The sequence below is a fragment of the Drosophila innubila genome (assembly GCF_004354385.1).
Source record: "Drosophila innubila isolate TH190305 chromosome 3R unlocalized genomic scaffold, UK_Dinn_1.0 2_E_3R, whole genome shotgun sequence".
NCBI classification, from domain to species: Eukaryota; Metazoa; Arthropoda; class Insecta; order Diptera; family Drosophilidae; genus Drosophila; species Drosophila innubila.
This window is the reverse complement of record NW_022995380.1, coordinates 9,009,454-9,032,879: the sequence shown is the minus strand read 5'-3', so window position 1 is coordinate 9,032,879 and position 23,426 is coordinate 9,009,454. Positions and strand designations below refer to the sequence as shown.

Sequence of the window (23,426 nt, the reverse complement as noted above, 5' to 3'; positions counted from 1 at the left end):
CAAGTCAAGAATGGAAAAATTATTTATTCAGTTAAGTGCTTGTACAGAACTAATTGAAAAAGGCAGCACCGGAAATATTTGTTGGTTAAATAAATTCTGTGCAGCATTTCACAAGTTTGCAAGTGATTTTAAATTATATTTGCCAGAGTTGGCGCCCAAATATGATTTAGAGGGCAATATTAAGATACATGTCGAGACAATATTTCTGTGCTTTACTCAGGTTCTCACTTGTATCACACAATTGGAGCGAACTATCAATATTGAGGAAAATCTTGGCCATGGAGCTCATCTTTTGGTAACACGTACCCACTTTCTGGAACGGATTGATTGGTGTGTGCGGCGATTACATGCATCCCTATATCAACTGTATGAGGAGGCGAGCGCCGCCACCGAGGTAAAGCTCGAGGATCTATCTTTCGTGGAACTTTTGGATCTGTCACTTGATAAACTTGAGTCCTATAATGAAATTGTGCCCGAAAGTATAAGTGATAACGAAGATGACACCAATAGCTGTCGGGATCTCAATGAAGTACAAAATTGTGGGGCTCATCAATTATATACCGAAGTGAATCACATTGTTAAACATGCATTAGCCTTTGCAAACGTGGCTTTGGCATCAGATAAAAAGGCACTGAGTTCTATTTGTGAGACAGTTTTGGACGAATGTACCGCCTTCGAGAGGAACTTTGATGAACATAATCCTGGAGAGCGAAAACTAGAAGCCTTGTCGCTTCAACGTGCTTTATATTCATTGGAGACATACCTTAATGAGGCCCTATTGCGACTGATCTTCACAAGCTTTTTCGACATTGAGAAAGTATCTGTAATCCGGCTAAAGAATATATTACAACTGTGTGAAGCTTCAAAAACTTCAGTCGATAAACTCATCTCAGATTTTGATGTTAATATGGATCGCATTCAACAGATTGGAGTAATTGCTATAGCGTTTACCGAAGATGTTAAGACTAAAACAATTGTTCGTAGTTGTCTCGCATCATTGGAATCGTTGGATTCCTGCATTCTACCCGCCTTCCAGCTTCAAACGACGACATCCGGTATACAACATGCTGACATCCTGGAACATCACTTTAAGGAGGAGCTTGTGCTTTTTCGCAATATTATTCATGAAATTATTGACAGTCGTGCCTTAATGAGCAGTTATTTGGATATTTTAGCTGAAAGTATTCACAGCGCCGAGAAACTTTATCCCAAGGATCATCTGTTAAATATTGCTCAAATGGGTAATATTTTGCATCAACATTTTCAGCTTAAGGTAAATTATCAGGCACTCGGGGAAGATGGAAAACGCTTGCATCAGGATTTTGTTCTAATTCTACGAGAATGTCAGGCTGTACTGGAACTTTCGATTCATGTCGATCCAAAGAGAATAATAAAGCGTTTCAAAATTTTATGTTCAGTTTTAGCGAAATTACGCGATGCTTTTGGTATTATCGTCAATCAAGGATCTGCTTGTGCCACCGAAAACTCCTTGACAATGTCAAAAAACTTTTCTTCACGCCATCGTTCATTCACTAAGCCAAGAAAAAATGATATCGTTTCTAATGATTGCGGATTAATAACTTCAGATTCAGGCCAGGATAATGATCTTATAAGTTTTCAACTGACTGAAATTCTGAAAATTAGCTAAGTAATAATTAAGTACATTAAACATAATTTAAATAAAAAGAATTCTGAATTTCAAACCAACGTCTTTTACTGCTAACCGTGGACCCGGAAAAAGGTATTAAAAAAAAAAAACGAATTAAATAATACAACTTCTTTCCTAGAGAAGTGACGATTTTCAAACCTTTATTAAAATCAACACCTTTATTTTATCGAATTTTGAATTTTAAATATTCTTTTTAAATCTTTTTTTATTGTTTAATTATATTCAGTTTACATTTCAATTGTGCGCTATTCATACACAGTGTAAACTGTCGAGAAAAAACTATCGCGCTGCCAGCTTGAGTGGAAAAGATAGCTGTTTCTGGCTTGAAATCATTTTACAGTTCACTTTTGCATAGTTTTAGAAGAAATATTAAAAACATAGCTGAAAATAGCTATTAGCAATTTTAATATTTTTATAGTAATCGACCTCTGACCGAACGGTCCTCAGACTGTGGCGGTCGGGCGATAGTTAGTATAATAGTAAAACTGGATGAAAAACAACTGAACTATATGACAAACAAACAACTATCTGGTTGGGATAGGATGATATTAATAGGATGACATGAAATTAATGAAAAAGTGGTTTGATATTCTCCTCTCTGGCTTTGATTGGGCCTGCCAACTCTACGTCAATTTTTTAAATCGATTTTGGGAAAAACCGATAGTTAGACAAGGAGAAGATTATCGAAACTATCATCGGTTGTTTTGCAACTCTGTATACAAGCAAATTGTGTATCTAGCAAAGGTTGATAAAGTTAAAATTCTCTAAAAGTGTTTGCACCCGCATAAAATATTATCATATCGGTCCATCACTAAATCACTGACATCCCTAAAGCCAAAAGCCGTTGTTGTAAACATTATTTTCGGCATATAAACAATAATTAGTTGCTAACCATGAACACATGCTTCTTTTGTGGTGCCGTGGACTTACACGGCACTGCAAAATATAAAATGCTATCATCAAAAGTACCGTCGTCGCAGAAGTCTGTGTCTCTGGTGCTAACTCATCTGGCCAGCTGCATGAAAACGGATATGAGTCTGAAGTCAGATACAAAACTATGCCCTAGGTGTTTTAACGAACTCGCCGAATATGACACTATAATGGTCAACCTAATGGTAACCCAAAAGAAACTTACTACACAATTAAGGGCTGCACTAAAATCCGAGTACGAGGAAGATTCCTTAGTTGAGGGTATAGATAAAAGTGCTGAAGAAGATGCCGAAGCTGAATCTTTATTTGCCGAGCTGGTTAAGGAAGAGGACGCCTCAGGGATGGATATTAAAGAGGAGTACGAAGACGACGATTTCGATGAGGATGACGACGACGATGATGATGATCAGGAGTTCCTTTGCGAAGTTAAACCCGAATCGGTGTCCGTGAAGCTCGAGGAAGGCTCCGATAATCAAGGGAAATTCATTGCAAAGCGTTCCAAACAGGAATGCAGCACATGTGGCAAATCCTTCAATGCACGCTATCAATTGCAGAAGCACATCAATGAGGAGCACTCCAAGACACATGCTCACGTCTGTCCCATTTGCGGTGTCATTCGACGCGATGAGGAGTACTTGGAACTGCACATGAATGTCCACGAGGGCAAGACTGAGAAGCAATGCCGTTACTGCCCCAAGAGCTTCTCCCGTCCAGTTAACACGCTGCGACACATGCGCATGCACTGGGACAAAAAGAAATATCAATGCGAAAAGTGCGGACTACGTTTCTCCCAGGACAATCTCCTGTACAACCATCGACTACGCCACGAAGCCGAAGAGAATCCCATCATATGCAGCATCTGCAATGTATCATTTAAATCGCGCAAAACCTTTAATCATCACACGTTGATACATAAGGAGAATCGACCCAGACATTATTGTACCGTCTGTCCAAAATCATTCACAGAACGTTATACACTCAAAATGCATATGAAGACACACGATGGCGACGTTGTCTACGGCGTACGAGAGGAGGTGCCGACGGATGATCAAGTGGTCGAGGAGCTGCAGGTCGATGTGGATGAATCTGAACAGGCCGTAACCGTGATAATGTCCGACAACGATGACAATTCCGGATTCTGTCTCATATGTAGCACTAACTTTGAGAATAAAAAAGAACTGGAGCATCACTTGCAATTCGATCACGACGTTGTCTTAAAGTGAATGAACCTACAATTCAAAAACCTAAGCAGACACATATTCATAATTTATAGAGACTTCAATTAAACTAAACGCTATTCTGAATCGCTGCACATTTTTATAAAAAATCTTTCTTTGTATAAAACATGGCATAATGCAAATAAACGTAGTTGGACTAAAATATTCCAAATGCATTTCAATTAAAGGGGAATAAAGAAACATTCAACATTTTGTTCACTTTTAACGTTTCAAATTTGTATTCCGACGACGTTATAAAAACTCGAATAAAACGAATTTCAAACTTAAGCTTATTCGTTCTCCTGGGAACGCAGACGACCGTTGGGATTTGTCACACGCACGGACAATTGCTTGGCGCGCTCAACAATCTCCTTACGCTTCTTCGAGGAGACGGCGTGCGCAATCTCGGCACAGTAGACGCGATTCTGCATCAGCAGCACCTCCAACTCCTTAACGTTGTGGACCAGGAATTTCTTGAAGCCCGTGGGCAGCATGTGACGGGTGCGCTTGTTGGAACCGTAACCAATGTTTGGCATCAAGTATTGGCCCTTGAAACGACGACGCACTCTGTTGTCAATACCCTTAGGCTTGCGCCATTTGTGCTGCACAATAGAAAAAAGTAGCATAGTTAATATTTGCTATCCTTGATTCCTTTTAAATTCTATAGTTGTTACTTACCGACAACTTGGCATAACGATCCGACTGGTGACGGATGAAGTGCTTGGAGCGCTTCTTAACGATATTGGGCCGATATGCTGGGCGAATGGTCATTTTGGAGCTGCAATTTGAAAATTTCCATTAGACTTTGCTTTGGTGTATGCAAAATGTCAACAATGTTTGATCCGCTTGAACACTTTGGCAACGCAGTGCTTAAACGTAATCTTGGCACTATTAACATTTTGAATCATTCAATTGTTATTTTTATTTAAAATAAGTCAACACTTAATGAAGATGTTTATAATATTTATAGATTTTAAGAATTTCACGAACCGCTAATATGCTAAGAGCACGTCAAAAAGAGAGAGAAAAGACGCGAAGTTGGCGGCGCTTGACATTTGTCAATTCGACCAGAGCTGCCAACTTATGCTTCCGTTTGCCATTTTGCTGCTTGTCATACATGCATGACAAGTTTCACAACAATAATAGTTTTTTTTTAAATATTTCAAAAAATTTTTTTATAATACATAATGATTTCAGGCGTTCGCAGTAAAATCAGAAAATACATTGAACAACGTTAGCTTGTATGTATACGTCAAATTTAGTATTGCTTAAATCTTTTCAAAATACAAAAATTTAATGAGCAATTGTGATTGTTTGTATTTAAAACATATTTGAGATATTCCGAAAATTGTTAAATTAACACAAGTGTGAAGTCAGAATATATTGTGTATTTCAAAATCGTATAGTGTTTAGTGGTCTTAAATACTAAAAATATACGTACATATATATGTAATTGGACGAGTTATCGATAATAATGTGAATGCAAATACAAGATATGTAAAAACAGTGTTGTCGCATTGTGTGTAAGCTCAGATATGTCTGCCACACGGCTACCAACTTAGATATTTTATAGCTAGTTCTGACCATTGCCAGGCTTCGATTGCTAAAAAAATATGTTAAATTTTCATTAGCCGGAGATTTGCCTATTTAAAATATACATTCGGTGCACGCAAAAATGCTTTCCAGACAGAAACAGCTATGTTATCTTCTAAAGTTGTCAGCACTATCACTAGTGCTATCGTTATTTTTTATCTGCAATTGAATGTTGCCACTCAGTTGTTTGTGAAAGCTGGCAGCATTGGTCTGCTATCTATATATAAATTATATACACGCTAAATAATCAAGTATTTAATATTTATTTCATAGCTAAGAATAAAATCCTATACAGTCATCAACAGTATCAGCACTGAATGTTCACTGCGATATTTTTAGAAATAACTATGTGAAATCTTGACCACACTGGACCTTTCGCCGTAGTATTTGCATTCATTATATAATAATTAAGCGAATTCAATGTGAATGCAAGACCAAAACAAAGAGCAAGCAAACAATAAGTGTGCAATCAAAGGCTACCGCCATAAACAATGGTAACAAGGTAGCATACGCGCACGCGACGCATACTTTGTGACCAAAACGGCAACATGAAATCCGATGTTGCTGTGGTTCCGGACGACAGCCAAAGCCAAACGACGCCGGTGACAGCGTCAACAGCTGTTAACAGATCCTACCATGCGAATCTTTTTCTGGAGCGCTTTTTCGGCGCTTTCCAATGGGAGGAGTTTGCGTGTGGATGTGGTTCGGCTTTTGTAAACATCTCGGTCACATATCCTATCTATAAAATCATATTTCGGCAAATGTTACACGGAGTTCCGGTCGGATCCGCTTTGTTGCAACTACGTCATGAGGGACTTGGATTCCTATACCGCGGCATGTTGCCGCCTTTAGCACAAAAAACCATCTCGTTGTCGATTATGTTTGGCGTATTTGATGGCACGAGACGTTATCTGGTGGAAGATTATCGCTTAAATGATTATGGAGCTAAAGTCATTGCCGGTGTTGTTGCTGGTAGCGTGGAATCAATTCTATTGCCATTTGAACGCGTCCAAACGCTGCTAGCCGACTCGAAATTCCATCAATATTTCTCCAATACGCAGAACGCGTTTAGGTGAGTGATAACAACAAAGATTTGATAACCTTGCAGATGGTGTTATAAATTTTCTAATCTTTTCTATAATAGAGATGTCCGATTTCAACAAAATTTCTTCAGTATTTCTAAGTAACTGAGTACTAACTAAGTTCACAATCTTTGAGATTCGTTGAGTTATCTCAAGAAGCAACAAAGTTTTTCATTCCTACGAAAGTTATAGGAATGTTTGTCTGCATATCATAGCAACATGATATTTCCCTCTGCAAGGGTATAAAAACCAACTTTGTAAATAGTTAACTTTAATATTGTCACATTTTCAGATATGTAGTTACCAATTATGGATTTCGGGAGCTATACAGGGGCATTGAACCAGTATTTTGGCGCAACGGCTTGTCAAATGCATTGTTTTTCATGCTACGTGAAGAAGCCAGTGTCCGTTTACCAAAGAGGGCAAGTATTTCCTGCACATACCCAGCAAAGTGTCATTTATAATCCTTGAAAACAATTTTGATTACAGAAATCGGTATCAACAAGAACTGCACAAGAATTTATTGCTGGTGCCGTAATCGGTGCCAGTATAAGCACATTGTTTTATCCGCTGAATGTGATCAAAGTGTCGCTGCAGAGTGATATGGGTCAGAAATCGGAGGGCAGTTGGCATGCCTGTAAGAGAATATATCGTGAAAGGGACAGTCGGATTGGAAACTTCTATCGCGGTTGTGCCTTCAATACAGGGCGCTCTTTCATCAGTTGGGGCATTATGAATACTGCCTATGAGAACCTCAAGAAGTTGTTTAATCAGCGAAAACTATATCCGGAGCCGGTGCCGATGTCGTCAAACAAGTAGGAGAATTTTGCGTTATTGGCTAACGCCTGTTATGTGCTATGTATTACGTAATACGTAAACTAAACTAAACTATAACTAAATAAGCTGAATGTATACAAATGTTTCCTTCTGCCTTTAACTAGCAAATTTTCGTTTTTAAGTCATTATTAAGTCGTTTTCGTTGACGAGTGCTCAGTTTTAGGCATTCATTGTATGTTCTCATACGCTGATCATATTATATTTGTAAATCATACATTTATATATTTTTGGGAAGTGCATACAGACTGCATACAGAGATTCGAGAGTTTTAGTAACCAACGATATTGCAATGCAAGGCCAATAATTGTAGGTATGAGTACAATAATTGTGAGCATTTAAAATAATCCAAAAACAAACACAATTAGTAATTATTAAATATTGTATATACAAATTGATTTAAATAGTTATGTTGTTAATGTATATACTTACATGATGTTTGTGATTCACTGAAATTAATAAATTAATTCAATTTTACATTGAACATTGAGTACTTTTTTATGAAATATATTTTGGATCAATTAAGACATAACGTATTAAATATTATAATTCAGCATATTCGTACATTTAGTTTTCTACAACTAAATTGACTAACAATAAATTATTTACAATAATTACTACAAAATAATTTGCATCATGCTTTTGGACACATATCACATAAAATTAAGAAACCGGACCATATTTAGTTTTGGGATCTTAACGTTTCTTTAGCGAATTGCGATATCTTTGATAAAAGTCCTCCATGGCTCTGTATTCCGGCTCTAGTATGTCGGGTATTTCCTTGTCCAATGATGCAAAGTAAATCATTGCAACCGAGCAGCTGCCTCGCAATTCTTGCTCATATTGCCGCAGCTGCTGGAAGAATCCTGAATTTGGTCGGACTTTGGGGCGAATAGACTGCACGTGTGTGTAGGCTTCACGTAGACTCATTCCGCCGTATTTCATGAGATAGGCTAGGCACAGCGAAGCCGACCGACTGACGCCTGCAACGCAGTGCACCAGGGAACAGCCGCCACTTAGTCGTACCTCTTCTATCAAATCGGCAACCTCATCGAAATGAGCCGCCAAGTTGACTCCAGCCCGATCCTGTGCGTTAATGCGTAAGTATAATGGATTACTAACGCTGGACAGTGGGGTGTCCGGCAATTCGGGAGCCACATTGACTACACAGCTCACGCCCAGCTTGTCCAGATGTGCAGGTACCACAGCCGCAGCACCGCATAAATAAAGTGACGGCGTCAAACGTGAGATGCCCGGATACGGTGTATGGTTCTCCGCCTTCACCTGACTGAAACGAAAATGAGAATAACAAATTTTTTTAAATTAGTCACTCAACATAATTATTTTAAGCCCATATACATGGTAAAGAAACTGTCAACAATATATATTATTTCTTATTTTTAGTGATTGAAAAAACTTAAGAGCTAACACGTAAATAAGTAAAGAGATTGTAAAGAAGATATTTGCGTTTTATTTAAGAAATTTTTCTCCCTGAAAACATTTTATGAATGGACATAAAAATAACATTTTTTGTTTTTGTTATCTTTGTGTTTGTTTTTAAAATGAAGCGTATTAATCCTAGTGATCGGTCATGTACGTCATTGTTTTTTGCACTCAAAATAATAAACATACATACATAGATAAGTTTATATGTAGATAACATATGTCCCTATGCACATACGCAAATTCGTATGTATATTTATAAAGGAATTTGTTTATAATTAGTAGCTTGTTAGTGTTTAATAATGCGCATTATAAAAATAGAATTAATTTATTATGTTATTTGTTTGACTGGTAAGCAAAAAAGAAACAATTTGTTTTTGAAACGCAAAAGGTAAATGTGCTGAAAATGGATATAAGAACACCCCACGCACCTGTTAGCACCCCACTGATGAAAGAATCTCAAAAATCTTCTCATCTCAACATTTTTTAAAAAATAATTAAATTTTCAGAACGTAAAAATATATTTCCAGCATTTAGCGAATCTTAGTATGTTTGGAGTGCTTTGATTGTTTTTCGTAAGTTCAGTTTGTGTTAATTTTATTTCAATTTAATCTAAAATAGTTTGAATTTAAAGAAAAGTTTAAGATAAATGTAATTAAAATAAACTTGAGAATATATTTATAACTTGTTAAACGATCTTACTATTTGTAGAAATCGAAAAAATCTCTTAAGTTATTGACTTTAAAAAAGATATGTTTTCCATTTGATCGACAATTTGGCAATTACTTGTATTTGGACCATTTGGGGTGTGTTAAGTGCTGACTGGCAATTCGGTTGACAGATTCATTCACACCTTTAGCTGTGCCGTTGAGGAATGTTAATGTAAAACAACATCAAACTAATTTATTTATAAGTTCAATGGATTTTTGTATGGCGACATTTCGTCGTCATTAAATAATAATCACAAATTCCGCTGGAACATTGCCAAAATTAATCATCGGACACTTTCACTTGACCACGCCGAAATGCCATCCACGAAAATATGTATGTAAAAATTATATTTATAATTCTCCTCCTGAGAAATGAAAAGCAAAAAAGCAAAAAAGAAAATGGAAAACAAAAACAAATTCGAAATATGTTTATTTCGCACATTTCGAGACTGTGGGCGACACAATGATTGTGTTTATTAAGCCCAAATAACAATTTTTAATTTTTTGTATTCTTAAACAAAATTTATGCTTTTAGCTACACTCTTGAAACGAAAGGCAGGGAAGCGGGATTGGTATATTATTCCTAGAGTGCTGTTGACACTCTATAATTTTGCGAATAAAATCATGTGACGACTGACAAAGGGAAATGGGTTAATGCCAATAAGAATTGAGTTCAGCCTTGTAGCATTGTTGTGCCGCGCTTTATAGAAGATATTAATATTCACCTGTGTATGCAAATTGACAATATGTACAAAAAATATTGTGTTACAATGCGGATACATACATAGGCGTGTGTTTTGGGAAGTCACCTAGGCATTTAGAATATGCAACTCAAGGTTAAAAATGTTGCCTATTCCTCTTGCCAATTTTTTTCTCTTTTTTTTTTGAATTTGACAGCCAACGAACTGACAGACGGAGAGAACGACAGACAGATAGTCAGAGAAATGCAGACCTTCGTCTGCCTCATTATGAATAATGTATTATTTTTTTTTGCAATTATTTTGTCCTTCAATTCAATTGTCAGAGTCACGGCTGTCGATAATTACCGCCAAAAAATATGCAAAATATATATTTTTTCAGTTTTTAAATAATAATAAGCTATATTCTAGGAATACTTAAGGAAATAAATTCACTAAAAAGAATCTAAAAATCTGTTCATTTTAAATGTGACAATATATATCAGTACAACTTCTATACAGTTTTGTATTCTCTTTTGAAAAAGATCTTTGTATTATTAGGTATAAGGTATTTGATTTTGACCAGGTGTGTAATGAACTACTCTAGAAATAACTCAACGCATTGAAAATAAACAGGGCCAGATCTGAAAAGGTATTTGGCATGTAGTTTAGCACAATGAATCAAAATAAAAGTTCTTACTGCATTGGCACATTTCATTATAGTATCAAAATAATGGCCATATGTTTCACAGAACACAATACACATTCATACTCTGTTCCACACAAAGGATATAATAAGGGCAAAATTTGCAAATGATAGATTAATTATTTAAATTTTGATAAGAATAGAAACCTAAATTAATACAGATTATTTAGATTTTTAATTGGAATTTTAATTAAAATGAATGGAAAATGATACAAAATATTTATAAGGCAATATTATTCAGACACGCATACCTATGATATAAGAATTACAAATACAAACGTAAGGCCCACCTACGAATACAAAGTAAAATGCAACCAAACCCATCAAAAACAGAGCTTTGGGTGTATATGACATAAGCGCGACCTTGACTTGTAATTAACGAGAGTTTACATAGTGTATAAATAAATAAACTAGTATTGAATTAAGTAGTATAAAGGGAATTAAGCACTCACATTTGGCAGTCGCGGTCGACGTTTTCAGCATCATCACAATTATCAGATAAAACTGATTTCGATATATTATTAATGTCGTCGACAATACTTCTAAGTTTCTTTTGTGTGTCTGTTGCCAGGCTATTTGGCAAATTGGGAATGGTAATTAACTCTTGCATGTTTATGGTATCGCTGCCCAATTTTGCGCCAAAAGATATAAAAATTCCACAAATTCCAGAACGTATGTATATAAAAACTATTTGGTAGAGCTTAAATATTTTCTCGTAGCTGCGTAAACAAATTTCAATTGAGTGCTCGGAAAATACTCTGCTGAATTTTCCCATCCGACGTGCAAAAGTCGACTGACTCATAAGACGCTAAACAGCAAACACATTTCGAAATATGTATTTTCAGTTGTATCGTAAACAGACGGCGTGGTGAATTCCTAGTGCGTAAGGTGTACGTATTCGTGGGTGGGGGTGGGTTTAAGTCTAAACGATTTTTGTACCTGTGTAAGTATAAATAAATATATTTTCAGCCGTTGGTTGCGCTGTGCATGTCAGCAAAGTTTCCTTGACTTTAAAGTCTTTTATGTAAAATTTATATGGCTTATCATAAAAACCAATTGTAGAACTTTACTATTATACAAGTTATTTAAAAATTTAACTATATGATCAACACCTAATATATTGGACGGGAACAATTTGTTGTTATTTTAAATGCCATTTGGCATTTTAACGGTTGGTTCAGTGCTGCCAATTTTAATAGGAAAGAATCATAAGCTGCCACCCAGCTTTTTTTTTTACAAAAGAAAATAGTTAAATCTAAGAAAAAAGGTACACGGAATAAATGTAGTTTGTTTTTAAATATTCTTAATTTTCAAGCTAGAGCTTTTTAAATTTTTGCGAAATTTTTTTTTGTTAGATTTGTCGATATTTTTTTAATATATTTTTTAGTATTTATTTTGTAATGTCTTTGCCCAAGGGGTGACTAACTTCTTACCTCCATTAAAATGTTTACCTTTATTTTATCTAATTTCGATTTTTAAATTTTCATTAAATTTAATTATTTTTTATATATATTTTATTTATAAAATGCAATTTGTATCAGTAACACAAATTTGAATTAGCACTTTTTTAAAGCTTTGACAGCCCTGGAAAAATCTCGGAAACGCGCGCGCAATTTAAGAATTCACCTACTGTCAGTGCTGCCAACTTTTTAGAGAAAAATTAGCTATTTCTGGCTGCTATTTGCTTTTACGTGCATAGGCCTAAAAAAAAAAATTATATCAAAACATTGCTGAATATATATTTATTAATGTTAAATTGTTGTCAGTCACTGTCACAATTAACAGCTGACTGTTTCCCGTGTACAGCCACCAGATTTTGTGAATGACAGCAACTGTGAATTGTGAGTGAACAAGAAGAAGAGCAAAGCGCGAGTTTCTAGGGAATGAGAGAAATAGCAGCAGACGCCAAGTAATCAACTACAAAACAAATTTACAATTGAAGCAATTTTTTGCAAATATTAAACGTAATAATGGGTAAAGAAAAGGCTGGCAAATCGTTCAATATTGGTGATTTGGTATTTGCCAAAGTGAAGGGTTATCCGGCGTGGCCAGCAAAGATTACAAAGTATAACAACAAAAAGTACAATGTTTACTTTTACGGTACCGGAGAGACGGCAAACATAAAAATCGAAGATCTCTTCACATATGTGGAGAATAAGGAGAAGTTTGCAACTGATAAGAATATGAAGCGCGCCAAGTTTAACGAGGCCATCGATCAAATTGAGAGCGCACTTCGTGGCGAGGACTCTGCTCCGATCGATATGCCAAATACCGATGAAGTCGGTGAGAGTAACGCTGAAGCGACTTCAGAGGCAGCCGCTGCTCCAGCCGATGCGACAACTACAACAGTCGCCGCCACTTCAGCGACTGTGGCGCCATCAACAACAACAGCATCGGCAACAACAAATATTGCAGCTACTGAAGACAGCGAACAAAAAGCGCGTGGTGCAGCCGGAGGAGGAGGACGGAAGACAAAAGTACAAGCTCGTCATGTCGACGGCGACACAGAGGATGCCAGCTCGGATGCCGTTGATGGGCCACCGCCGCAAAAGAAGCGAGTGCCACCCGAAGGCATTGGAGCTGCCAACACGAACAAAAAGGCCGTCAAAAAGTCCAAGCCCACAGCGGCGGTGACACCAATGCAAAAACGTTCACGCCAAGTAAACGTAAGTGGATCTAAACCAATTTAATTATTATACCCTTGCAGAGGGTAATATTCCCTTTCTGGATCGGGAGCTAATACATGTCCACCATCAATCTATCATATCTTAAACAATCTCATAGATTGTGTATTTGGTGTTGTCTTATACATCCTGACCAAATTTTGTTAGCATCAGACTACTATATCCTATTTTTAACATATTAGCTATTAGGGTGCATCTATTTTTCCCCTAAAACCTAAACTAAATTCGTAATCTAAAATCAATTCTAATATGTTTTAACAATGAATCCATGTTTCTGAAATCAATTACTAGTCCCCGATTTTTGGGTTGAAAAATTTGGGGCTCACAGTCCTTGCATGTCTGAAAATCATGTTTAAATGACAATGATTCTATAGTCCTGGTCCTAACAAGAGCTTTGATACAAATCTTGTCAGAACCATAATAAAAACACTAAAGATATGCTATTAATAACATGCTACAAATTTAAAAAAAAAAATCCATTTTTCAACTCAAAAAGCGGCAATCAGGAATTTTTAAATTTTTTGGGCCCATACAAATCAATGCAGCCTATTTATTATAATTAGCTAGCGGTTATAGCGCTCTGCAACGGTATCAAATATTCGGTGTTCTTTCTAGTTAGCCTATGCAATTAATCGATTCCTCCATCCACAGATCATTCAGAATAATCTACTTATGGTCTACATGCCCTCGGCCAAGTGTCTGGGCATCAACATCAACTACAAGAAGCCAAACAGTTTTGAGAACGCCGCAGCGGAACAGGCCTGGTTGGAGAAAGCACGCAAGGAGGCAATTGATTTAAAGCTAAAGTTGGAATCGGGACAGATTGATGCTGAATCGATGCCAGAGAGGATTGTCATTGAGCCAATGCGTGATGAAATACCCAAGCAGGAGGCAGTGCGATTCATTGAGGAGCTGATTGAGCAGGAGGATGCTCTGTTCATGGAACGTGACTTTATACAACTATCGCAGCAATTGCGAGAGTGTCTGGGACTGCGACGAGCCAATGTGGGCAGATGCCTGGAGATACTGGAGCAGCTGAAGGAGATCGAATTGAATCGATTGATGTTGTTACGCAATCCCGAATGCGTTGATATAATGCGACGGTTACGTCGCTATGTTGGCAATTTAGAGTTGTGGAAAATGGACATATCTGATGAGTTGGAATTTAAGGAGAAGGCGCAGGTAATACGTAAAGTTTCAACAGTCATATACGATGGCTTCAAGACACTCTTCAATCCCGATCCGGAGCCAGAGGAGAACTTTTGGGTGGAGTTTTGCGAGAAAGTGCGCATCTACAAGAACTATACGAAAAACATCAACGATAACCTGCGCGTCTCGATGAGCGAGCTCAGTTATGATAGTCTATTGAAGGCAAAAGAGGAGGACGCTGCGTCAAAGGAGAATGCCCAAAATTAGACGGGGCACAAAAAGGCGGCGTTAAGTATTTAAACCTGACCTCTTTGTTCCATATACTAACATAAGGTGAGTAGTACTTAAACAACAATTTATTTCCAAATAAGCAAATACAAAATTTTATATTATTTCAGTTACTTTTAAGCGAGACACATTATATGAAGTCCTGAATCCTGATTCCCATCTCTGAAATTGACACGACAGCCAATGGACTGGTTGCAATGCTTGCTATTAGTTATAATTTCATTATCGGGGCACTTCAACCAATCTATGTTATTTCATCCATGAGACCGACGTGGTCTTGAAGCTGCTTCAGATCAACACACAAAATTGATAATCACATTAAATATTATACAATTAGTTTATGTTATACACAATACTGCAAATATGTGTAATCAGATCCATTAAAGAATAAACTCTTGACCATATTTATTTTGTGACGTTTATCTGCGTACATATAAATTGCTAACGGATTCGGCCTGTACGGTGGTCAAAATATGGTTTATCCGGATCTAACACAATCGAACGTCAGCAATTCTTTCGCTTACACTCTTACTCTCTCGCTCTTTGGGTCTGGGCATGGTACAATAACAAGGCAGAGAGCGCTCTTTATTTTCGCTGTCTTAGTGCTTGCTCGCTCTTACGCATATATTCTGGCTATCGGCAATTTCTCTTTCGCTAACATACTTTTTCTTTTATAATTACAGTCAAGCATATATTTAAACAAACTTAACGGGTTTACGATTTTTGCTATATAATCGCTGATATTCCTGTCGCGCAGCCTTTTGCTCAAGAGTTTCGTTTTGCATTCTTTTGGCCAAATACCGACGACCTTCCTCACGTTTTTTGGCCATGCGCACGGCCATCTGCTCTGGCGTTTCCATTTCCCGCTGTGTCTTTGTTCTGGCTATCTTCTTATCGGTCTCCTTTCGTCGGTAAGCAGCGTCAGCATTTGCGGCCCTCCGACGACTCTCTCTGGTCTGCATGGCACGCTTCTGGCGTCTCTCGGCCATTTGCTCATTGGTCAGTTTTAATGTGGCCAACATGCGCTGCTTCATGCGCTTGATACGTTCCCGCATTCTTTTCGTAATTGGAAACAGCGGCTTCGACATTACTTCAGCAGGATTGAGATTTGAGTTGACTTCCGCGTCAGCATCTTTGATTTTCTGCATCTCATGTTGTTGCCGTTTACTCCGTCGAAGTGGCGGACTCTTTAAGTTGACTTCATTATTTGCTGCATTCTTGTGATCGACGAGCTCAATTTCAAGGAAAGATTCACTCTGCAATGCCAAAGGATCAGAGTCGCCGTAGTTAAAGTCTTCAGCGTTGTGCATTTGCACTAATTTTTTCTTGTTTGTAAACAATAATAAAACTATTGGCAATGGGACAAGTGTACTTTGAAACGAGTGGAATTGGTACACTTTTAATGCATGCACACATAACTTACACACAAGTTAGTATGTGTGCATACAGGTTGTCAAGTAAATTTTTTGACAAAGAAATCATTTTACATAGTTGTTTATTAATATAAAAGTCAATAATAAATTATTTATGGTGGCCATAATAGTTATATTAGTTTTATAAATTACATATATTCTCTGATATTGAATGCATTTAAAATAAGTACAAACATATATTAACAAGCTTTATCAATCTTTTTCCTGGACATCACCAATACCCTCCGGTAGTATGGCGAACATGGCTTCAGATTCGGGTAAACAAGGCGAGTCATATATTTTGCATATACGGGCATCTCCCTTCCCCTTGCGTAGGTATAGGCGAGTGGTTGATGCATGGGCCATGATGTGTCCTCCAATTGGTTTCTTGGCATCCGCTTGGAACATTGCAGCGCCGCCATCGACCTGTGCCGTCACCTGATTTGTTATGACCACTGCCACACCGAATTCATCGGCCAGGCGCTGCAGCATTCGCAGAAATAAACCCAAATGATTCTGACGGGCAGCGAGCTCACCGCGTCCAATGTATTCCGAGCGATAGAGAGCCATTGCACTATCTACAATTATCAGGGCATATCTAAAAAAAAATAAGTAAAACAATTAAAAATAAGCAAATCAGTTGAGCAGAATCGATAGTAGGATACCATATTTTATTTTGGATGATACAGTGGACAGAATTGAGCCCAGTTTTGTTTGGATGTATAAGATCAACTAAAATGCATACTCTGTCAGATTGGTTGAGATATCTCAAAAAAAGAAAAGTTTTTCATACTAAAACATGATTGGTTATATGGCAGCTATATGATATGGTGAACAGATCTGAGCACAATTTGGTATGCATGTATAGGACCGAATAAACTACATACTCTGTTAGATATCACAATAAAACAAAAAAATATTTTATACTAAAACATGATTTTCGACCGATGGGAGTTATATGATCCAGGTATAAAAATCAGGTCCGATTATGGTATAAAAACCTTTCTGCCAAATGGGAAGAGTTACACCTAATTTATGGTCATTGATCTTATAAGCTATCCAAAGCTTTGCACTGATATAATCTCTAATCAAATAAGAAGCCTGGGGAGCTAACGATCTCGGCACTCACCTGGATTCGAACATCATGCCTGCTGCCATCTGAACAAGTTTCGTTTGCTGATCCGTGTTGTGGGCACGGGCACAGGCCACATTGTCCAGTACATCGGCTTCCTCCATGTTGTAGCGCTGTGCAATGGCCGATAAACGTTCCGGTCGAAATGTGCCCTCCGTATCAATATATAAAGCTTTGCCCTCACCGCCATTCTGACTAATAGGTAGTTGGCAGGTCACGGCTAGTGTATGACAAATCTGCGTCTTGCCACAACGAAACTCGCCAAAGATTTCAGTTATTGAGCCCGTCTCAATGCCGCCGCCAAGCAGCTTGTCCAGTTCCTTGGAGCCCGTTGTCAGCATGACAACTTCCGAGCGCATTTGGTGAAAGGTGCGGGCACTTGTGAAACTGAGTGGCACCAGCTTGGATGCCTCCTTCATGATGTGATCCACTTTGGACTCGCCAAGCCCCTTGATGTTCAACAGTTGCCTACGCGTCGCATATGTCACAGACTCCACAGTGTGCAGACTCGCCTGTTGCAGCAGTTTAATGTCCCTGGGATTGATATTGTTGCCCTGTCAGATTACAAAATATTTACAAATGTAATTGCTATAAATACAGTGTATACCATCTAGCAGTGTACCTGCAATTTCAGTACATCCAGCGGCCCCGCATCCTCCTCGTCTTCGCTGACAACAGCCGTTGATCCGGTGGCATCAGCCTGCTTTTGTGCCGTGCGTTGCTTTTGTTCCATTTTGTGCTATTCACTGATACAACAGATACTAAGTCAATAAGATAAATTCTGCTTTCGATTAAAATTGATCAAAATTTTGTTAAAAGTACGCGGGCTTTGTTGTGAAATGTTGCAATCATTTTAACCATTCACATTTCTATCATCATTAACAGCTGTTTGACTAAAAGAAGCAGAAGAAGAACACGGAACAGCGAAAACGAAACATCAAAAGGCACAAGCAGCAGCAATTACATAAATAATAAAAAAGAAGTATTTAGCCGGCATTTACAACGTGTTTCTGACACAAAACTAAAATAAGGCCGAGCAGAAAGAAGCAGACGGTCAGAAAGCAAGCCAGTGAAAAAAGTATGATTAGACATCATTACTTTGATGTGCAACTGTAAGTACAAAACAAGTTAATGCAATTCGTACCACACGTGCGTGATTGTATTTATTGTTTTTTCATATTACAATGATTTGTAAATAATGATTTGTTTTTGTTGTGCAACACTAGGAAATTTCGTGATTTTGATTCCGTTGTACTCACACCAGTCTTTTTTCGGGGCTGCGTTCAAAACTCGTTGGAGAGATTTTTTGGTGAAATTGGTGGCAGAACCAATTTGGAAATAATTAAATTCAGTGTACAGCATCGACGTGTTGTGTTCCGTGTGCCCCAGGAGTTCTACGAGCGAGCGCGTGCAGCCATCACCTTGATTGGTCAATATCAGGAGGTACCTTGTCACTTTCAAGTGCTCAAAACATCTAAAACGCCTCTGGACTTTGAGAAAGACGGAGATAACGAGAATTGTGAAGAATCATCATAAGAATGGCATTTTCATATTGCAAAGTCTTTGGCAAGGATAAGGTGATCTTTGCCACCAAAGAGGATCATTCGACGCCAAGCACAATAGAGTTGCCTCCACCAGAGGCGCCCCAGGGTCTAATTACAAAGGATGGCGACATCAATTGGAGCTGTCCGTGCTTGGGAGGCATGGCCACAGGTCCCTGTGGCGTTGACTTTCGCGAGGCATTCTCATGTTTTCACTATAGCGAGGCAGAGCCCAAAGGTTCTGATTGCTATGAGGCATTCCGAAAAATGCAGGATTGCTTCCAGCAGTATCCTACGGTCTACAACAAAACCAACAGTGGTGATGATGACGACGATGCGCTTGGCGATGTTATGAATGCAGACAATGGATCCAGTGTTAAGGATGTAGATGAACTCTCAGGTGGTGCTGGAGCCGCCGCTGCTGTAGCTGATAAACAAGTGGCCACCAATGCCATCTCAAAAGCTTAGTAAAATGTTTCAATAAACAGATAATTCAAAAACAAAAACAATTTTGTTTACTGTAATTTTTTTTGAAAGACATCGTCACCGGGTATAAAAAAAGTTGCTATTTATGTTAGCGTTGTCAGACCGAGAAATCTTATTTAAGTTTTCGAATATTTTCCTTTTGTTTTTTAAATGATCGTGGTAATTTTTCTGAATTTTGAAGTTTTGTCGATTTTAACAACTTCCGAGGTGTGACTAACTTCAAACGTTCATAAAAGTAAATACCTTTATTTTATATAATTTCTAATATAATGTTTTTAACAAATTAATAATTTATTGCAGTTTTTGCATTCAGCAATTTTTATTGCAAAAAATTTGAATTCACTGTTAAAACACTTGAAAAACAGTCTGGCAACTGCTAATTTACATTTGGTATTTGCTTATGGTATTTCTTACTAGAAACATCTGTAACATGGTTGCTTGTCATTTTTTATCGGTTATCAATCACCCCACCGCCACTATATATCGGACGACCACATAAGAAAAATAAGAAAAGTTGTGAAAACCGTGTCGAAAATGTTATTAAACGCATTGTAAAATGCTTATAGTGCTAATAAATCTCACATGTGAAACGCTAAAACGTGAATTTAATATCAAATCTGTGCAGAATTTCAAAGTGCAATAGCAATCGAGCTACAGTGCAATCAGTCGTCACCTGAAGTCAAATACATAAATAAAAACAAGCAATAACCTTGTGGCAATCGCTTGCAGTTCGAACGCGCTCCAAATCAGTAACAAAATAGAAAGTCCAATTACCAACAGCCGCCAGTGTAGTGAGTGTTGTGCGAATTGCTTTCGTCAAAATACCAATACATTTATTCTTAGCAGCAGTGTTAAGAGTTTAACTTTAATATCCATACTCTAATAAATCGTCAACAGTTCTTAAAACAGTTTTATTTTCCACTATAAATTTGAGGTGCTTGTCTTGCTCGCACACTGACAAAATAAATAACGCACACAAACAACGAAATACACACATACAGTTACGAATATATACGCAGTTACGTATTGGTGTGCATACGAAAGACGTGCGCAAAAGAATTCGAAAATATACAAAGTAATTCGATTTGAATAGTTTAATTTGAAAATAAAGAAACGAAAAGAAAAGTAAAGCAATATCAATAACCAAGAGTCTCAGCACGAAAGCAAGAACACAAAATCAACTTTAGCAGTAACTGGAACAACAATAATAATAATATAAGTGATTAGCAACGACAACAGCGAACGGAAACAGTTAGCAGCAAGCAATAACAACACATCGATAAATTTGAATGCTGCTGCGGTTTTATCATTTCAAAGAAAATGGTTTCGTTAATTGATACTATCGATGCGGCAGCGGAGGCTCAAAAGCAACGTACCGCCGCTGCCGCTGTAGCAGCAACGTCATCCACAACGAGCAGCAGCAACAACAACAACGCTGGAGCCAAAACTGCGTCCGCTGCTGCAGGTGCAGCTTTGACCGCCAGTGGCAAGCCAAAGGAGAAACGAAGGTGAGCTATATGGCCAATTCCAATTGAACCTCATATTAATAGAAAACAATATTAAATAAATACTAAAAAAATTGAAGCAAACAACAACAGCTCCTGCCCATGTGATCTGTCGGATGGGCCGTTGCTATTGCATAAGCGTTTTGCTTTCTTTTTTTTTTTTTGTTTTTATTTTCTTCAGCCGCAACTGCTGCCGCTGTTGCTGTTGCTGCTGCTGCTGCGTTTTCGTCGTCAACGTCAGCGTCGCGACGTTAATATTTTTCTCTATTATTTCTATTAGGGTTGCGAGACAAATTATTCAAACAAATTGCACCCTATAACGATATTGGAATTCAGTACCTAATAATAATATTAGACTTCTCAAAGCTGATGCATCAATATATTGGGAAACGGTTAATTTTAAATGAAAATAACACAAAATTTAATTACATTAGGTTTCATAGTGTGACCGTCCTTTCTAGAATATAACGTATTAAATAAGCTCATAATTATATTAAGCTAAAAAAGCCCATCTTATTAATTTAGAAAACTTTCAACTACATTACATTTTATATATTTATAAGTAACAAGACATTTTTAAAAGATTTATTATAATTATCAGCTCTTTTACTCATTCGGATACAATATTTATAACCGTTCGAGTTACGTACGTCATGTCAGCTTTTAAGGGATAGGTAACAGCTTATCACATATTTATTTGATTTGTGTAATGATTGAAATTTTTTTTGATGTATGGATGATTCAGCTTAAAGACTGACATACATATATGCATTAATAGGAACAGGGCAAAGTGCAGAAAGGAAAAGAAAACGTTTCAATACCTATAAAGAAATCTAAACGTAATCATTAATCACGCCTGGTTTTTTGCATTTGCGATAATTATACAGCTTTGACGAAGTCAGACAGTAAAAGAGAACGCGTTGACCGAGACCTTACCTTGAAAGTCGAAAGAAATCAAAAACTAAACCCAAATACGAAAGACACGATATACTCGAAAAATAATTATTTTCTGATTTGGTATTTGAAGTTAACCCTTATCGCACCTGTTGCTGCTGCTGGCACTAGGAAGATTATCAAGATATCCTTGAACTACGTTATACGGACCAGCCCATAAATATATACATTTCCACTCTGCTCTCTGGAATTCCTCCGAACTACGCATATTTCTTGGGTTGAGGTTATTTTTAAATATACCAACAAGGTATATTAAGAAGGAAAAAGAAAAAAAACCTGTTGTGCTCACAGCAGTAGCATAACCAGTTTTTTGTTGTTTTGTTTTATCAGTTTGTTTTGTTTTTTGTTTTTTGTTTTGTTATTGTTTGTCTGCCCTCTTAGGCGTGTCTCTGACCCGCCCCTAAAGTAACAGCCACGCATTTACTTATATCATTTATTGATCACTATACACATTAAACATAATGTTTACTTCTTTTCTTGCTCTTTTAAATTTTTAAAAAAATATGCAGCATTTGCATTAAATTGAATCATTTTTCGTTTGGCCTACGTGACTTCAGTTTGTAAATCATTTGTTAAAAAGCGGTTCTGTAAACGATTAGTTTTGAAGAAAACTGATCAAGTTTTCCATGTCGAATTGTGAACTGGTTTGTGACATAGATTAAATTTTATTTAATTTGTGTTATGGAATATTGTCGATTGATAGCGACAGCTATAACAGTTTATGATAATTGTGCATGTCTTTTGGATTAAGTTGTGTTGCCTAGTGATAGTCACGTGATTAATCTGTGTGATTTTCATGAGAACTCAGCTTTGTTTTCATTATCGTCCATTAAAATTCCAAAATAAACTTTGATTTAATAGAGTTTTTAAAGCTGTTATAGCTATTGCATACTAAAATTTACAATATGCTAGCTTTAGCAAATTGCATTAAATGTTTTAACAATAAACTTTATTGCAACTCTCAATGTCTCTCAAGATTTTTGTTTATTAATTTATTATCACGACAGACTCACGACTTTTGCAGGATTTCTTTGTTGGTTTTTCATCTCTAGATTTGACCTCGTTATAAACTTGTCTGTCGCTCATTTGATTTATATACTTTTGAGACATCTTAGCCTCAATTATAACAAAATTATATGTAGATTCAATTAAAATATACTCACAACAACAAGTGGGGCTTGCAAATGCTTTACTTAATTCGTTTTAGTATATAATATGGAATACTCGATATAATAATTCTTGTTAATCTTCTTCGCATTTGCATAAAACCATATCAATATATCAATCAGCAGTGTAAAATCAAATATACCCTGTGTTATTCTTTGACTATCGGGTATTTTAGTAAAAATTGAACAAAACAATAAATACAAATTGTATATATTTCAATATCAGCGCAAGGCAAACGCACAAAAAT

The 23,426-nt window shown here is 37.0% G+C and overlaps 10 protein-coding genes across 10 annotated transcripts in view; 7 read left to right on the top strand and 3 right to left on the bottom strand.

Moving 5' to 3' along the window:
• Nucleotides 1-10: 10 nt before the first annotated feature.
• LOC117793009 (serendipity locus protein alpha) lies at nucleotides 11-1,703 on the top strand. The gene has a single exon (XM_034633376.1). The coding sequence runs from the start codon at nucleotides 11-13 to the stop codon at nucleotides 1,646-1,648; it is 1,638 nt and encodes a 545-aa protein (XP_034489267.1). The 3' UTR covers nucleotides 1,649-1,703.
• A 693-nt stretch (nucleotides 1,704-2,396) lies between these two features.
• Nucleotides 2,397-3,974, top strand: LOC117789777 (serendipity locus protein delta). Its single transcript, XM_034628910.1, has one exon. The coding sequence runs from the start codon at nucleotides 2,563-2,565 to the stop codon at nucleotides 3,820-3,822; it is 1,260 nt and encodes a 419-aa protein (XP_034484801.1). The 5' UTR covers nucleotides 2,397-2,562; the 3' UTR covers nucleotides 3,823-3,974.
• Nucleotides 3,975-4,026: 52 nt separating this feature from the next.
• Nucleotides 4,027-4,852, bottom strand: LOC117789778 (60S ribosomal protein L32). Its single transcript, XM_034628911.1, has 3 exons — nucleotides 4,807-4,852; nucleotides 4,495-4,594; nucleotides 4,027-4,418 (listed from the first exon to the last, which is right to left on the bottom strand). The coding sequence occupies exons 2-3, from the start codon at nucleotides 4,585-4,587 to the stop codon at nucleotides 4,107-4,109; spliced, it is 405 nt and encodes a 134-aa protein (XP_034484802.1). The 5' UTR covers nucleotides 4,588-4,594; nucleotides 4,807-4,852; the 3' UTR covers nucleotides 4,027-4,106.
• Nucleotides 4,853-5,600: 748 nt separating this feature from the next.
• LOC117791289 (solute carrier family 25 member 51) lies at nucleotides 5,601-7,809 on the top strand. Its single transcript, XM_034630998.1, has 3 exons — nucleotides 5,601-6,481; nucleotides 6,784-6,913; nucleotides 6,981-7,809. The coding sequence occupies exons 1-3, from the start codon at nucleotides 5,958-5,960 to the stop codon at nucleotides 7,308-7,310; spliced, it is 984 nt and encodes a 327-aa protein (XP_034486889.1). The 5' UTR covers nucleotides 5,601-5,957; the 3' UTR covers nucleotides 7,311-7,809.
• Nucleotides 7,810-7,816: 7 nt separating this feature from the next.
• Nucleotides 7,817-9,649, bottom strand: LOC117792522 (dual specificity protein phosphatase 18; the record flags this gene model as incomplete). The annotated part of the gene is made up of 2 exons (XM_034632695.1): nucleotides 7,817-8,613; nucleotides 9,555-9,649. Coding segments are annotated over 2 exons (687 nt in total), but the record flags the coding sequence as incomplete, so codon positions are not given.
• A 3,050-nt stretch (nucleotides 9,650-12,699) lies between these two features.
• LOC117789825 (PC4 and SFRS1-interacting protein) lies at nucleotides 12,700-15,386 on the top strand. The gene is made up of 3 exons (XM_034628970.1): nucleotides 12,700-13,527; nucleotides 14,197-15,027; nucleotides 15,093-15,386. Exons 1-2 carry the CDS (start codon nucleotides 12,832-12,834, stop codon nucleotides 14,959-14,961), a joined length of 1,461 nt encoding a protein of 486 aa, XP_034484861.1. The 5' UTR covers nucleotides 12,700-12,831; the 3' UTR covers nucleotides 14,962-15,027; nucleotides 15,093-15,386.
• Nucleotides 15,387-16,530: 1,144 nt separating this feature from the next.
• On the bottom strand, nucleotides 16,531-18,390 carry LOC117789826 (DNA repair protein Rad51 homolog). Its single transcript, XM_034628971.1, has 3 exons — nucleotides 18,149-18,390; nucleotides 17,524-18,080; nucleotides 16,531-16,992 (listed from the first exon to the last, which is right to left on the bottom strand). The coding sequence occupies exons 1-3, from the start codon at nucleotides 18,257-18,259 to the stop codon at nucleotides 16,608-16,610; spliced, it is 1,053 nt and encodes a 350-aa protein (XP_034484862.1). The 5' UTR covers nucleotides 18,260-18,390; the 3' UTR covers nucleotides 16,531-16,607.
• A 71-nt stretch (nucleotides 18,391-18,461) lies between these two features.
• On the top strand, nucleotides 18,462-19,091 carry LOC117789828. Its single transcript, XM_034628973.1, has 2 exons — nucleotides 18,462-18,638; nucleotides 18,753-19,091. The coding sequence occupies exons 1-2, from the start codon at nucleotides 18,607-18,609 to the stop codon at nucleotides 19,060-19,062; spliced, it is 342 nt and encodes a 113-aa protein (XP_034484864.1). The 5' UTR covers nucleotides 18,462-18,606; the 3' UTR covers nucleotides 19,063-19,091.
• On the top strand, nucleotides 18,939-19,573 carry LOC117789827 (mitochondrial intermembrane space import and assembly protein 40-B). The gene has a single exon (XM_034628972.1). It carries the CDS (start codon nucleotides 19,065-19,067, stop codon nucleotides 19,533-19,535), a length of 471 nt encoding a protein of 156 aa, XP_034484863.1. The 5' UTR covers nucleotides 18,939-19,064; the 3' UTR covers nucleotides 19,536-19,573.
• A 394-nt stretch (nucleotides 19,574-19,967) lies between these two features.
• The window catches only part of LOC117789951 (protein similar), a 78,160-nt gene continuing 74,701 nt past the window's right edge, over nucleotides 19,968-23,426 (top strand). The window contains exon 1 of the mRNA XM_034629166.1: nucleotides 19,968-21,061. Coding sequence (XP_034485057.1) covers nucleotides 20,874-21,061 — 188 coding nt within the window. The 5' untranslated portion in view covers nucleotides 19,968-20,873. The remainder of the gene's footprint in view (nucleotides 21,062-23,426) is intronic.